This window comes from Lagenorhynchus albirostris, chromosome X (genome assembly GCF_949774975.1).
Source record: "Lagenorhynchus albirostris chromosome X, mLagAlb1.1, whole genome shotgun sequence".
Taxonomy (NCBI): domain Eukaryota; kingdom Metazoa; phylum Chordata; class Mammalia; order Artiodactyla; family Delphinidae; genus Lagenorhynchus; species Lagenorhynchus albirostris.
The window spans coordinates 930,320-944,598 of record NC_083116.1 but is presented as its reverse complement, the minus strand read 5'-3'; the positions used below and the strand labels follow the sequence as shown (position 1 = coordinate 944,598).

Below are 14,279 nucleotides of genomic sequence, written 5' to 3'. Positions count from 1 at the left end.
GTGTCAAGTATTGGCTGGCCCTCCCTCCTGGGTCGTCACTTGCAGAAATGTCACGCTGCGGGTGAATGTGTGTAAATCTCTCCTCACGTCTGCTCCCTTCAACTTAGCTCTAGCCAGCTGACTCGCCTTAGCCAATATAATATGAGTGGGGTGATGGGTGCCCCTCCTAAAGAGGAGAGAGGCGTCCTGTGATCCTGCACTCTCCCTTTTTCCCCTGCCAGGACACCGGCATGCCTCACGTGGGGACCGTGATGGACTGTCCCACAGGCAACAACTGAGAAGCCTTTGCGGTCAAAAGCCACAGAGATTCGGGGCTTGTCTTCACTGCACAGCCGACCAGAACTGGCTAATGCACCGTCTGGGCTTATCTGTCTGTCCTGCTGACCAGCTTTGCTGGAGTATCATTTTAGGTTTCTGGAATGAAATGAAAGGTTAAGGAGAAGTGGGAGCTCATTCAGCAAAAGGGAAGGGAAGCCACACACACAAAATGAAATTATACTGTATATTCTGTTCAGCAAGTGATTTTTCTCATCAAACGATATATTGTTAGCGCAGTCTAGACCATGACCATCCCGTGCTAAAAACTCTTCAGCTGTCGTCCACTGCTCACCAGCCATTCATTCCATGGCTTCCCCTGTGCAGTGAGTGACAACAGTCAATGGCTAAGGTCCCTTACATGGATTAACTCACTTAATCCTCACGACAGGCTTCAACATAGGCGTTATTTCTGCTGACCACTCTACAGACAAGAATACTACTCAAGGGAGTCAAAACTGCCCAACCTGGCACCTGAGGCCCTTTACGGAGCCGCTTCAAAGCCAACTGAGAGCTCCCGTCACCACTCCCCAGAGTCTAGCCAAGCAGGGCTGTCACTTCTTCCCTCAGCAGGCCCTTCCTATGCCTGGACTACACTTCACCCCACCCTCATCTCTGCCAGAGCAATTTCTCAACAAACGTCATGGTCCAAGCTTTGAAGAGCACGAATACTACATACATTCACACACGCAGACATGCAAAGAACACAGCCCCGAGGGAAATACACCAGGACTTCTGGGAGGCAGAGTTAGGGCTGATTTTAAGATTCTTCACTGTACGTGTCTGTAGGTTTAAGACTCTGCAAAGAGAACGTCCACGGTGCAAGCATCCAAAACAAAATCCATACCGAAATGGAATTCTCAGACGCACAGTACTGCCTACCTGCTGCACAGGGGCTGGTGACGCCGAGTTGAAGTCCAGGGCTAAATAGTCCAGGCTGAATTTCCTCGTCCACGTCAGAGCTCCACTGCTCAGCAAGTTGGCTTCTCCGTGATCCTCCTAGAAACCAGCGCCACAGGATGCGGGTTACCGACTTCTGGCCGGGCTGCCCAGGGGGCGAGCAGCTGCCATCGGACAACAGCGGCCCGATGAGTCCTGTGCAGCTCAGCCCGCACCTCGGAAGGAGAGCTGGCTTTGAAATACAATACAGCCCAGCTGGCCTTCACACGAAGCTATGCCTTCATTCACCATTGAAGCAGTTGGCCAAAATCTCCCCCAAGAAGGAATCATTTTACGGGTCTGACAGGCCCATGATACCTTAGAGACTTTAAATCCTGAAAAGCTCAATCACACTTATGAAAGCTTAAGTGAAGACATCCCAAATGCATTTAAAGATACTTTATACAATACAAACAGTGATAACGTGTGCAACACACACCCATGGCATCACCATCCAGCTTCGGAGTATGCCACCGCTACATGACACACACGGCACATGCCGAGGGCTGCGTTCTACTGCTGCCTTCTTGTTTTTTTTTTTTTTTTTTTTCGGTACACGGGCCTCTCACTGCTGCGGCCTCTCCCATTGCGGAGCACAGGCTCCGGACGCGCAGGCTCAGCGGCCATGGCTCACGGGCCCAGCCGCTCCGCGGCATGTGGGATCTTCCCGGACTGGGGCACGAACCCGCGTCCCCTGCATCGGCAGGCAGACTCTCAACCACTGCGCCACCAGGGAAGCCCTACTGCTGCCTTCTTGCCCCCCAAGGGGGTGAGTGCTATCTTGAACTTGGTGTTTACCACTTTTCTTTTTAAAGATGGTTTTATGAATGTGTGAGTGTCCTTAAGTGACATACTGTTTTGTTTTGACTGTTTTGAACTTTTCTCAATAGAACCGTATTGTATGCATTTGTGGCGACTTCAGTTTACATACTTCACGTTCACCCATGTCAATGCCCCATTTCATTCATTTTCATTAGCATACATGATTCCATTACGTAGTTTATTTAACTGTTCCACCGACAACAGGCATTTGAGTTGTTTCCAGTTTGGAGGCTCTTACAAGCAATGCTCCTGTGAGCATTCACGCACCTGTGGAAGAATTTCTAGGGTGTGTCCCTGGGATGTGGGCCCCTTCAACTTGACTATCACCAGCCTGATATGATTTTACTGTGATCTGACTTTCCACACCCATGATAATTTAATTTTTTACTGTGGTATTTTACTGTGATCTGACTTTCCACACCCATGATAATTTAATTAATTGGCCATCCTTTCATATGTCTACGGGTCATTCATTTTTTTCTCTTCTGTGAATTATCTGTTTAGGTTTGTTTTGTTTTGCTAATTTTTATACTGAAGTGCTTGTATTTTTCTGATTTGCCTCACATATCTAAGAGACTAACAATTTGTTGGTTATGTGTGTTGCTAATAGCCCATCACAGTCTACAATGGGTTTTTCTTGGTATTTTGTAAATGAAGAAATGTTCTCGCTTTCAATGTAATAGATCAATATTTTCCTGAGTAGTTTGCTCTTGTATTTTGTTTAAAGAATTCTTCCTATGCTGAGGTTGTAATTTGTTTTCCCACATCTTCTTCTAAGTTATCAAGTTTTGTCCTTTACATTTAAGTAATAACCTAGCCTCAACTGATTTTAACATGTGGTGGTCACCCAGGGATACAAGTAATTCCCTTTTGTTCTGTTTGCACCCCACATGGGCAACCCTCCTTTTCCCAGTAATGCAGCCTCTGTTCACATATCACGTTCCCATATGTGAATAGCTGGTCAGTTCTACTGAATATTTTTGCTTTTCTCCTTTAACATGTTAATGTGCTTGACTGACTTGATAGATTCCTTTAATTTATGGTTGTAACAGCTCATCTCTCAGGGAATATCTGTAACAATAGATTTAAAAGAAACTGTTTCTCCTTCTGGCATAGTTTGTTTGGTTTCTGTCTTTATGCTAGAGCTTCCCTCTTGGGTCTGATCAATCATTCACTACAAATCCACCTGCTTTCCAGTTTCCAATGCGTTACCCGTGTTTGTCTTCTTCAGTGCTTCACAGCCGTGTGGGTTTATGCCTTTAACAAATCCCTTACTGTGATTTTAGAGGAAGGTTTGGGACAGAGGGAAAACAGAAGTCTGTGGTCGATCTGCCATTTTTACCGAGATGCCCATGAACAGATTCTCAAATGTTAAAACCACTTTGCATACCTGGAATAATTCCGACTTGTTCGTGCATATTTTTAAAATTAATTAATTAACTTATTTATTTTTGGCTGCATTGGGTCTCCATTGCTGCGTGTGGGCTTTCTCTAGTTGAGGCGAGCGGGGGCTACTCTTCGTTGCGGTGCGTGGGCTTCTCATTGCGGTGGCTTCTCTTGTTGCGGAGCATGGGCTCTAGGAGCGTGGGCTTCAGTAGCTGTGGCACACCGGCTCAGTAGTTGTGGCACGCGGGATCAGAAGTTGTGGCTTGCGGGCTGTGTAGTTGTGGCTCGCGGGCTCTAGAGCGCAGGCTCAGTAGTTGTGGCGCACGGGCTTCATTTCTCCGCGGCATGTGGGATCTTCCCGGACCAGGTCGAATCTGGTCGAGCTCAATCTGCTCGAACCTGTGTCCCCTGCATTGGCAGGCAGATTCTTAACCACTGCGCCACCAGGGAAGCCCGTTCATGCATATTTTCAGTTTTATAAAGTGCTGAACTTATTTTACTAAAATATTTAGGATTTCTTTTGTAAACGGCTTTACTGAGATATAGTTCCATACCACGCAATTCTCTCACTTAAAGTGTACAATTCGGTGGTGCTTAGGCTATTCACATATTTGTGCAATCATCACCTCAATTTTAGAATATTTTCATCACCCCAAAACGAAATCCTGCACCCCTTAGCCATCATCCCCTAGTCCCACTATCTCCCCAAGCTCTAGGCAACCACCACTAATCTAATTTCTGTCTCTATAGATTTGCTATTCTAGACGTGTCATAGAAATGGAATCATACAATATGTGGTTGTGATACTGTGATTTACAAGAAATATATATTTGGTCATTCAGATGACCAAATATTTATTTCTCATATATAGTTGGTCTTCAGTCCACGACTCCTGGGTCACAGCTCCGAAAACCCTTCGAACTTCCTAAGTGTTGAGAATGACAGAGATGTCTCTTATTATAGGAACGAGGTGGCACCTGACAACGTGCCTCCTACTTGCGAGGAGAACCAACCATGTGATCAGAAGCTTGGAACTTTCAGTCCCACTCCCCGGCTCCCACCCGATCTCCGGGGAGTGGGGAGGTGCTGGAGCTTGACTCAGTCACCAACGGCCAATGATTTAACCAGTCATACTGTATAATGAAGCCTCCATAAAACCCAGGAGGACTGGGTTCAGAGAGCTTCTCGGTTGGTGAACACCTGGAGGTGCTGGGAGAGTGGCCCCTGGTGACGGCGTGGAAGCTCTGGGCCCTTTCCTCATGCCTCGCCCTGTGCCTCTCTTCCATCTGGATGTTCATCTGTATCCTTTATCATATCCTTTTATCATAAACTAGTAAACGTAAGTAAGTGCTTCCCTGAATTCTGTGAGCTGCCCTAGCAAATGAGCCAAACCCAAGCAGGGGGACGTGGGAACCTCCAATCTGTAGCCAGTCAGTCAGAAGCACAGATAACAACCTGGGATTGTGACCAGCAGCTGAAGTTGGAAGGGGTGGGCAGTCTTGTAGGACTGAACCCTTAACCTGTGGAATCTGATGCTATCTCCCGGTAGAAAGTGTCAGAATTGAGTTGAATCCTTGGACACCCTGCCGGTGTCCGAGAATTGCTTGGTGTTATGTGGGAACCCACCCCAACCAACACGCACACATCCTGGAATGGGGTCCAGAAATCCCAAAGAGTGGTCTTTTGTGACTGGCTTCTTTCACTCAGCATATTGTTTTCAAGGTTCATCCTTGTTGTTTCATGGATCTGATTTCATTGTATGGCTGCATAACATTCCACCGTGTAGCCATACCACATTTTATTTACCCATTCATCATTTGGTTGCTTTCACTTGTTAGCCATTATGAAAAATGATGCTATGAACATTCACGTGCAAGATTTGGTTGGACTTATTCTTGCTTAGGATTTTTTAACCTGCATGAATGAGTGAGATTGATATATAATTTTCTACTTATGTTAGTGCTATTTGTTTTGGTATCAAGTTATTTTAGCTTTATAAAATAAGCTGGGTAATATTTCCTCTTTTTGCCATTCCCTGGAGGTGCTTATATAAGACTGCAATGATCGCTTCCTTTTGATAGAAAGTTTCTGTAAAGTTTTGGGGGCCTCGTGATCCTTTGTAGTAAAAATTTCCCTACGTATTCAGTTTCTCTAATAATTTGTGTTTTCTGTTTTTACTTGAGTCAGTTTTTAATAATATTTTTCTGAGAATTTGCCTATTTTCACTAAAGTTTTCAAATTCACTCAATATGAAGTTGTTCGTAGTATTCTCGTGTCATTAATCTCTGATGTATTTGCAATTATTACCTCCTTCCTTTGCATTCTTAATATTGTTTATTTGCATGCATTGCTTTCTCTTCATTGGTTGCGTTCAATTTTAATCTCTTAAAAGAGCAAATTAGGTCAGTGTTGATTCTAATTTTGTGGTTTATTTTGTTAATTTCTGTTCTCACCTTTATTCATTTTCCTTTCATGGGGTTTATTTCTTCAATTTATTACTATGGAAAATTTCTAATAAGCAGCCAAATTGAAGAAAATATGCTATGAACACCCATACACCTACCATCCACGGTCTACCACTAACATTTGACTACAGTGACCTATTTGTGAGTCTTTGGACTGAGGATTGATGTCTTTCACGAACTGTGAGAAACTGACATTATCCCTTTACATATTGCTTCTCTATTTTTTTTCCTATTATCTCCTTCTGTAACGCCGACGGGACAAATGTTGGACCTTCTCGTGCTATCTTCCATTTCTCAACTTTGTTTATGTCTTTATCTCCTTGTCCTGACTTATCAGGAACTTCAAAACTATATTCTACTTCACTAAATTACTCTTTGGGTTCAGTCTGTTTAACTCACCCATTGAGTTTCTAGTTTCATCCCTATTTTTATGTCTAGAAGTTCTAAATGGTCTTTTCTAATCCACCTGGTCTTTTTTTTTTTTTTTTTTTTTTTGCGGTACACGGGCCTCTCACTGTTGTGGCCTCTCCCGTTGTGGAGCACAGGCTCCGGACGCGCAGGCTCAGCGGCCATGGCTCACGGGCCCAGCTGCTCCGCGGCATGTGGGATCCTCCCGGACCGGAGCAGGAACCTGCGTCCCCTGCATGGGCAGGTGGACTCTCAACCGCTGCGCCACTAGGGAACCCCCACCTGGTCGTTTTTAAATAGTATCTTTTGGCTCAGTCCAACTTTCAACTCATCTTACTTTTTAAATATATAAAACATGTTTTTTTATATGTGAAATCTAATATTTCTAATAATGACTTACTTCTCTAGGTGATTTTATCTTTTGTAATTCCTATTGATTTTCAGGATTTGCAAGTTCTCAATACCTTTGGCCCGAGAGATCCCCTTTCCTTTCTTGGCAGTTGAGTTTTGGATTTACAAAATACAATTTAAAACTATATTCTCTACCATTTTAAGATTATTTTTATATGGTGGTCATGCGGTTTTCACGGTACCTTGCCTACTGAAGTGCTTCATCAAATTAAAAAAAATAGAACAGGGACTTCCCTGGTGGTGCAGTGGTTAAGAATCCACCTGCCAATGCAGGGGACACGGGTTCGAGCCCTGGTCCGGGAAGATCCCACGTGCCATGGAGCAACTAAGCCCGTGCGCCACAACTACTGAGCCTGAGTGTCACAACTACTGAAGCCCGCGAGCCACAACTACTGAAGCCCTTGTGCCTAGAGCCCATGCTCCGCAACAAGAGAAACCACTGCAATGAGAAGCCCACGCACCGCAACGACGAGTAGCCCCTGCTCGCCGCAACTAGAGAAAGCCAGCACGCAGCAAAAAAAAAAAAAAGAAAGAAAGAAAGAAAAAGAAAAACAAGAACAAAGCTGGAGGAATCACACTCCCTGATTTCAAACTATATTATAATCCAAGTAGTGTGGTAGTGGCAAAAAAACAGACGCATAGATTAATGGAACAGAATATACCCCATAAATAAATCCATACTTGTGTGGTCGATTAATCTACGACAAAGGAGGCAAGAATATACAACAGAGAAAAGACAGCTTCTTCAATAAATGTTGGGAAAACTGGACAGCTACATGCAAAAGAATCAAACAGGACTACTTTCTCACACCATATACAAAAACAAATTCAAAATGGATGAAAGACAAATACCAGACCTGAAACCATAAAACTCCCTGAAGAAAACGTAAACAGTATATTCTTTGACATGGGTCTTAACAATATTTTTTGGTTACGTCTCCTCAGGCAAGAGAAAGAAAAACAAAAAGTAAATAAAAGGGACCACATCAAACTAAAAAGCTTTTGCACAGCAAAGGGAACTATCAATAAAACAAAAGGGCAGCCTACTGAATGGGAGAAGATATTTTCAAATGATACATCTGACAAAAGGTTCATATCCAAAATATACAAATAACAAATACAACTCAACATCAAAAAAACAAACAACCTGATTAGAAAACGGGCAGAGGACCTGAATAGACATTTTTCCAAAGAAGACATACAGGTGTCCAACAGATAGATGAAAAGATGCTCAACATCACTAATCAGCAGGTAAATGCAAATCAATACCACAATGAGACATCACCTCACACCTGTCAGAATGGCCATCATCAAAAGAACACATGTAACAAATTTGGTGAGGCTGTGGAGAAAAGGGAGCCCTCGTACACTGTTGGTGGGCATGTAAATTGGTGCAGCTGCTATGGAGAACAGTATGGAGGTTCCTCAAAAATTAAAAATATGATTCAGTAATTTCATTTCTGGGTATTTATCACCCCCCAAATACAAAAACACTAATTCGAAAAGATACATGCACTCCCATGTTCAGTGCAGCAGTATTTACAATAGCCAAGACATGGAAGCAACCTCAGTGTCCATCAATAGATGAATGGATAAAGATGTGGTATACGGATGTGTATATATATGTGTGTGTGTGTGTGTGTATGTACATGTGTATATATATATATATATATATATAGACACACACACAATGGAATGTTACCCAGCAAAAAAAAAAAAAAAAAAAAAAGCAAAGAAATCTTGCCATTATGACAACATGGGTGCATCTAGAGGCTGTTATGCCAAAGTGAAATAAGTCAGAGAAAGACAAACGCTACATGATCTTACTCATACGTAGAATCTAAACAAAACAAAAACCAAAAAGCAGGGGTTTCCTTGGTGGAGCAGTGGTTGAGAATCCGCCTGCCAATGCAGGGGACATGGGCTCGAGCCCTGGTCCGGGAAGATCCCACATGCCGCGGAGCAACTAAGCCCATGCACCGCAACTACTGAGCCTGCGCTCTAGAGCCCGCGAGCCACAACTACTGAGACCACGAGCCACAACTACTGAAGCCCATGCACCTAGAGCCCGTGCTCCACAACATGAGAAGCCACCACAATGAGAAGCCCGCACACCACAACGAAGAGTAGCTCCCGCTCGCCGCAACTAGAGAAAGCCCGCATGCAGCAATGAAGACCCAACACAGCCAAAAACAAAAACAAAAAATGAAAACAGACTCACAGATACAGAGAACAAATGGGTGGTTGCCATAAGGGAGGGGGTGAGGAGTGGGCGGAATAAGTGAAGGGGATTTGGAGGCACACACCTCCATTATATAACCCATGGGAATGTACTCTACAGTGTAAGGAACAGGATCAATAACATTGTAGTAAGTCACAGAGGGACAAATGCTTACTAGACTTATCACGGTGACCATTTCATTCAATGTATGCACATGTCAATCATTACGTAGTACACCTGAGATGAACAAAATGTTGAACATCAACTATATTTCATTAAAAAATAAAGTAGCTAAAGAAGGATAGGTGACTTTAATAAAAGAAAACTTGTATTTCAGCCCCTAGCTTAAATTTTTACATTCAGATAAGAACTTGTCCTCAAAGAGAAAAAAATTATGCATATGATTATGTGCAAAATTGAAACTGAATTATATTAGTTCTGTCTACCAAATGGGTTGTTTTGTGGAACAAGTGAAATAATGTAAATCAAAGTCATTTGAAAATATCATATTACTGAATTTAAAACACACAATTGAATGAGATGGGATAGGCTTTAAATTCATTTATGGGGTGGTTCCCTCAGAGCTACCTTCCTTCAGCCAGTTTTCTGGGCTCTTAATCTACTGTGTCATATTGCCTAGCAATGTACAGAGACAGTCATTAATCAATGATTATATACAGGCAAGAGACCAATCCTGAATTATGCTGTTAATGAAACAGTGGTCTTTCTCACAACCTCAAAGATCAGAAATAACTGCTAGTGTCTGGAATGATTCTGCACTTGCTTCTATGAGGCTATAGATTCACTTCCCTTCTCTGTTCTCTGGAGACAAAGCACAGCTGGGCAGTATCTTTTTTTTTTTTTTTTTTTTAAACATCTTTATTGGAGTATAATTGCTTTACAATGGTATGTTAGCTTCAGTACCTTTTATAAGAGTGTTTTCTTCTAGAGGTTTCCCAAGGGCCATTACTAAGTGTGCAAAATATTGGGAATACCACAGCAGACTGGATATGAGTCACCTTCCACCTGCACGTGGGTACTCACAGAACAATCTGTCAAATAGAGAGGCAAAACGAAGCATTTAATTGCTGCTTCACTGGAGATGACTGTTTTGAGAATTTTAAATGCCTGTTATTGTCACGTATAGGAGGGCCGAGTTCTCTTCTCAAAAGTATATAGTCTCAGTGCCTTGAACACTGTCCTTCTAAGATCTCTTTTTCAAAATTTCATAGTTTAAACAGAGATTCTCTCTAGAGTTCCCTACATTTTAAAGTTCTGGCTAAAGGGCCTGATAATTGCCAGAGGTGCTAAAAGACCCCCTTTCTCTTCAGTAACCCATTCTCAACAGAATCCAAAGTAGAGAGAATGGAAGGGACAACAGAGGGCAGGAGGAGAGATTGAACCATAAATCGTTCATCAAAGGATCGAGATGTCGGGTCTCTGTGCACTCTGGGCCACAGAAAGACTCTACCAGGAGTCTCCAGAGACTAGACCCATCCATGACCCGGGACACTGGGCCACCCTCCCAACGGGACTCTAAGTGATTCATCTTTGGTAAAGGTTCGGAGGCAGTCAGGGCAGGGCTACCCAGTGGTGTGGTGGAAGGGGACATCCAATGTGTGAGTTTTCACAGCTTAGACTCTGGACATCCAGGAAGCTACAAACCTACTGGAGTCAAACACAATATCCCAGCCATGGTGAAAAGAGTTGCTAGCATTTCCATTTTCCCATTACACGTTGCAGCCCTGGGTACACTTAAAACTGTGGCCTCAAAGTGGTACGAGGAGCTGAATATTGCAGGAAAGAAAACCGACTTCATAACAACTTGTTCCCAGTCTGGAAAACATTGTAAGCTGGTATTACAGTCAAGTAATTGTTTTAAGATTGCACAGGACTTTCTGAATGCTATGTTTCCTTTACAGTGAACTGATAATATAGATTGGGGTGAAGAATAAGAAGAGTGTGAAAAATACAGGATTACCATTTGCATGTAGCTTTGTTCCTCTTCTCTGGAAACAGAATTGGCAAAAAATCTTGCAGGATTAATACCATTTCTTTCTGGAGAGAGAAAGCTGGTTCGATTGCTAAGAACAGAAATATAGGTGAGGTCAAGGCAATGTCTTACAGCTGCTCTGAAAGCCAGCCAAGAACTGACATGGCCCCTCTGGGCTTTTGGCCCTCGCCCCCGCTTCCCCATGCAACTTCCTTCTGGCCAAAGCAATTCCTGAACCAGGAGAGAGACTACCCCGCAGCTGCCGTCCTGCTATGGGGAAAAGGGTTCCCAATTCTCAAAGGCTATTTTTTTTCCAGGCCCTCCATGTGACACAGCTCATGAGCTTTCTAGAAAGAGACCAAGGCATCATATCATTTAGAGAAAAACAAAACAAAACAAAAACGCTCCTTTGAGGCTCTCTTGTTTCCATTCAAAGTAACCAGGAAAAGTAAGGAAGTGTGGTCATTCCTTTGATAGGAATCCACTTTCATCCAAGGCTCTGCAGTTCTGTCTGGGAATGTAGTTCACTGCAGAACTCTGCTTTACAGAGCCGTTGTGTCCTGCAGCATATAGGGTGAACTAAGAAACTCCCAGGCCAGGCTCAGGACTCTGAAATTCCTACAAGGACTCTGAAATTGCTACACGGTGAGATGAAAGAGTGCAGATACGTTTTGGGGTTTGTCTCCTGAGCCCACGTGAATTGGGATTGAAAAAGAACCTTTCTCTGTTGGTACTAGGGTTGTAGCATGTAAGTAAGGATCTAAGGGACAGCCATCTCAGGCCGTGAGGATTGTGCAACAGAGAAGCAGACGTGAGAGACAGGTTCCCAGCAGCACTCTTGTTCCCGATTCCATTGTCCTGGGAGATTGACTTATGGTCCTTCCTCTGTGACCTACAAAACACTTCCAGCTCGGGATAATAAATCCCATCCCTCGTTCGACTTAAGCTAGATCGAGTGGGCTTCGACTTCCTTTAACCACCGAGGCCTGAGTAACGCTGGGAGTGCACCGGATGAGGCCCCTATGAGCAATCAGACTCACCAAGGCACAGTGCGGGTCCTGGTGAGAGACGTGTGTTCCCGGATGGTGGAGAGGCTTTTCAGGTCCAGGGGAGGTGACCGTGCTACAAGATAACACATGACAACCAACATGGTAAGTTCTCAGGGGTTCAAGGCCACAAACTGAAGACTATAAAACTATGACATTCCATCAGATCCACATTTACTTACAAGCAGTGCTGACGGTGAGCGTGCTTTTTGCTGTCCTACTCTTCCCTGCCTCACGGGGGGTAGAGGGGACAACCACCGAGCCAGTGGCTACACGATCAGCTGGGCTTACACCCAGTCGCTACACACTTATCGAGAACTCACTGTCAGGCATGGTTCTAGGTGTCCCAAACTGAAACTGTACCTTTCTTCCCCATCGCTCTGCCTTAGTTAGAGTCATCTTCGGATCTCAGCTCAACAGGTCCTGCTTAGGAGGAAGGCCTTCTTTGACCTCCAGGCAAGATAAGGCCCAGCTCATGGGCTGTCATGAGTTCCTGTGCTTACCCTTCACAGCACTCGCCCACTTCGTGACGATACATTCAGCTGTGATGATCTGATTTGGCTCTAGACCGACCGCGTTCTGGGAGCACAGGGTTTTCTGGCTTGTTCACTGCAGTAGCCTTGGCATCCCATTCCCCCTCAGCTGCCCGACTTGCTGAGTTGGTCGTGAGCGTATTCCTCTATTGCTGCCTTGACCAGCTTGGTTTTCTAGCTCTTTCCTCCACTAGGCCACACAGGTGGAGAGTGTTTAACTCCGCTCCATATTGCCAGTGACTTTCGTGCTGCTCAATCAGTTGCCCAGGAGCCTCAGACCTGCCAGGCGCTGAGCTGGAAAGGACATATGCGTCGTGTAGTCCCCGGGGAGAAGGTCTCTCCTGGCTGTGATGCACCCTGGTCTCGGCTTCACTGACCAGACGCCTCCTGGCTACACCCCCTGCCTCTCCTGCTTGGGCCGCAGGGTCCAACCCCGGAGCCACACGTGTAAGAACCAGCCCCTCCTGGCCCAGGCGTCCCAATTAATCCACAACCACACGTCCAACCGAAATCTCTGCGCCTCCATCACTAGGTCTTTTAGAGCTCTAACATCCAACGTGGTGGCCACTAGCCACATGTGGCTATTGAAATTTAAATGCATTAAAATTAAATAAAATTAAAAACTTCAGTTCCTCAGTTGCACTGGCCATGTTTCACTTGTTCAACAGGACATATCTTTCTCCCTGCTTGCTCGCTCATCTGTGCCTCTCCCAGAAATGTGATTTGACTCGAATTGAAGAGGGGGAGCCTGGAGAGGACCGGGCATAAGCAGACGACTTAGTTCCAGCTCTGGGCGGGGCCACCTGAAGCAGCAGAGCCGGCGACGGAGCCAATGGAGTGTCAGGGGTCATGGTCACGGTACCAGGTATTTCCTTGGAATCGCCCAGCCCTACTGGGCAGGTGACGACGAGCGAAAAAGGAAGTTGGCAAGTTACCCTGACCTGCTTTTGCTCGTCCCCTCTTCGCCCTCCTCCCTGCCTGTTCCGGCCGCTCACCTCTATGTGCCCCCGCCCCACACACCTCTTCTGCCGGGCGCTAGCAGGGCACTGAGCGACGTGGCATGCGACCAGGTGTGCATGAGGAATCAGTGTCAAAGGCCATTCTTGGCTGCCTTACACAAGGTGGACGCCTTTGTTAGGGAAGCAGCCAAAGATGAGTCCTCTGGAGTGAACTTGGCTCCTTTCATCCTTAGGGTCCTCCCCACTCAATCCCAGCCATTTCTCCCTGCCCTTGTGCTTCCCAGGCCTCTGGGCTGGTTTCTCTAGTGTCCCCTTCCCAGAGACGGTCAGGAGGGAAGCTTTGCCACACGGCCACCAGGCCTTGCTCCCCAGTCCCACGCAGCAGGCCTGGGGAAGTAACTTACGTTTCCTCTGAGGCTTGAGATCTCTGTTCACGGGGGGAGGCTCCAGGTCCGCCGGGAGCTTGGGCAATGGGCTGGAGATGCTTCCTGAGCTCATTGGGATGTAGTCGTCAGGGCTGCAGTGGGGTCCGAGAGCAGAGGCGGCGGCCTGGGGGCTCATGGGCACGTAGCTGTCCTCAGTGCTGGCGGAAGCTGGAGGGGACATCGGGAAGAACCTGCACGGCTGCAAGGGAAAGCACAGAACAGCCATGGAAACTGCTTCCAGTGGGCAGCCTCGGCTGCACATGGCATTTCAGTTGCAGATTTTCCAAGAATGACTTTGAACTTGCTTAGGAAAGTCAGACAAGCCTCTAACTCAAGCTCTGCCTCTGGACTTAGCG

At 45.4% G+C, this 14,279-nt stretch overlaps 1 protein-coding gene across 3 annotated transcripts in view; it reads right to left on the bottom strand.

The window, feature by feature from the left end:
* The window catches only part of GAB3 (GRB2 associated binding protein 3), a 58,374-nt gene that overhangs the window by 4,297 nt on the left and 39,798 nt on the right, over positions 1–14,279 (bottom strand). For all 3 annotated transcript variants that reach the window (XR_009538412.1, XR_009538413.1, XM_060137211.1), the window contains exons 6-9: positions 13,903–14,122; positions 12,001–12,082; positions 10,949–11,051; positions 1,198–1,314 (exon numbers count right to left, since the gene is read on the bottom strand). Coding sequence is in view for 1 of the 3 variants with exons in the window: in XM_060137211.1 (XP_059993194.1) it covers positions 1,198–1,314; positions 10,949–11,051; positions 12,001–12,082; positions 13,903–14,122 (522 nt within the window). In the remaining 2 variants the exon portion in view is untranslated. The remainder of the gene's footprint in view (positions 1–1,197; positions 1,315–10,948; positions 11,052–12,000; positions 12,083–13,902; positions 14,123–14,279) is intronic.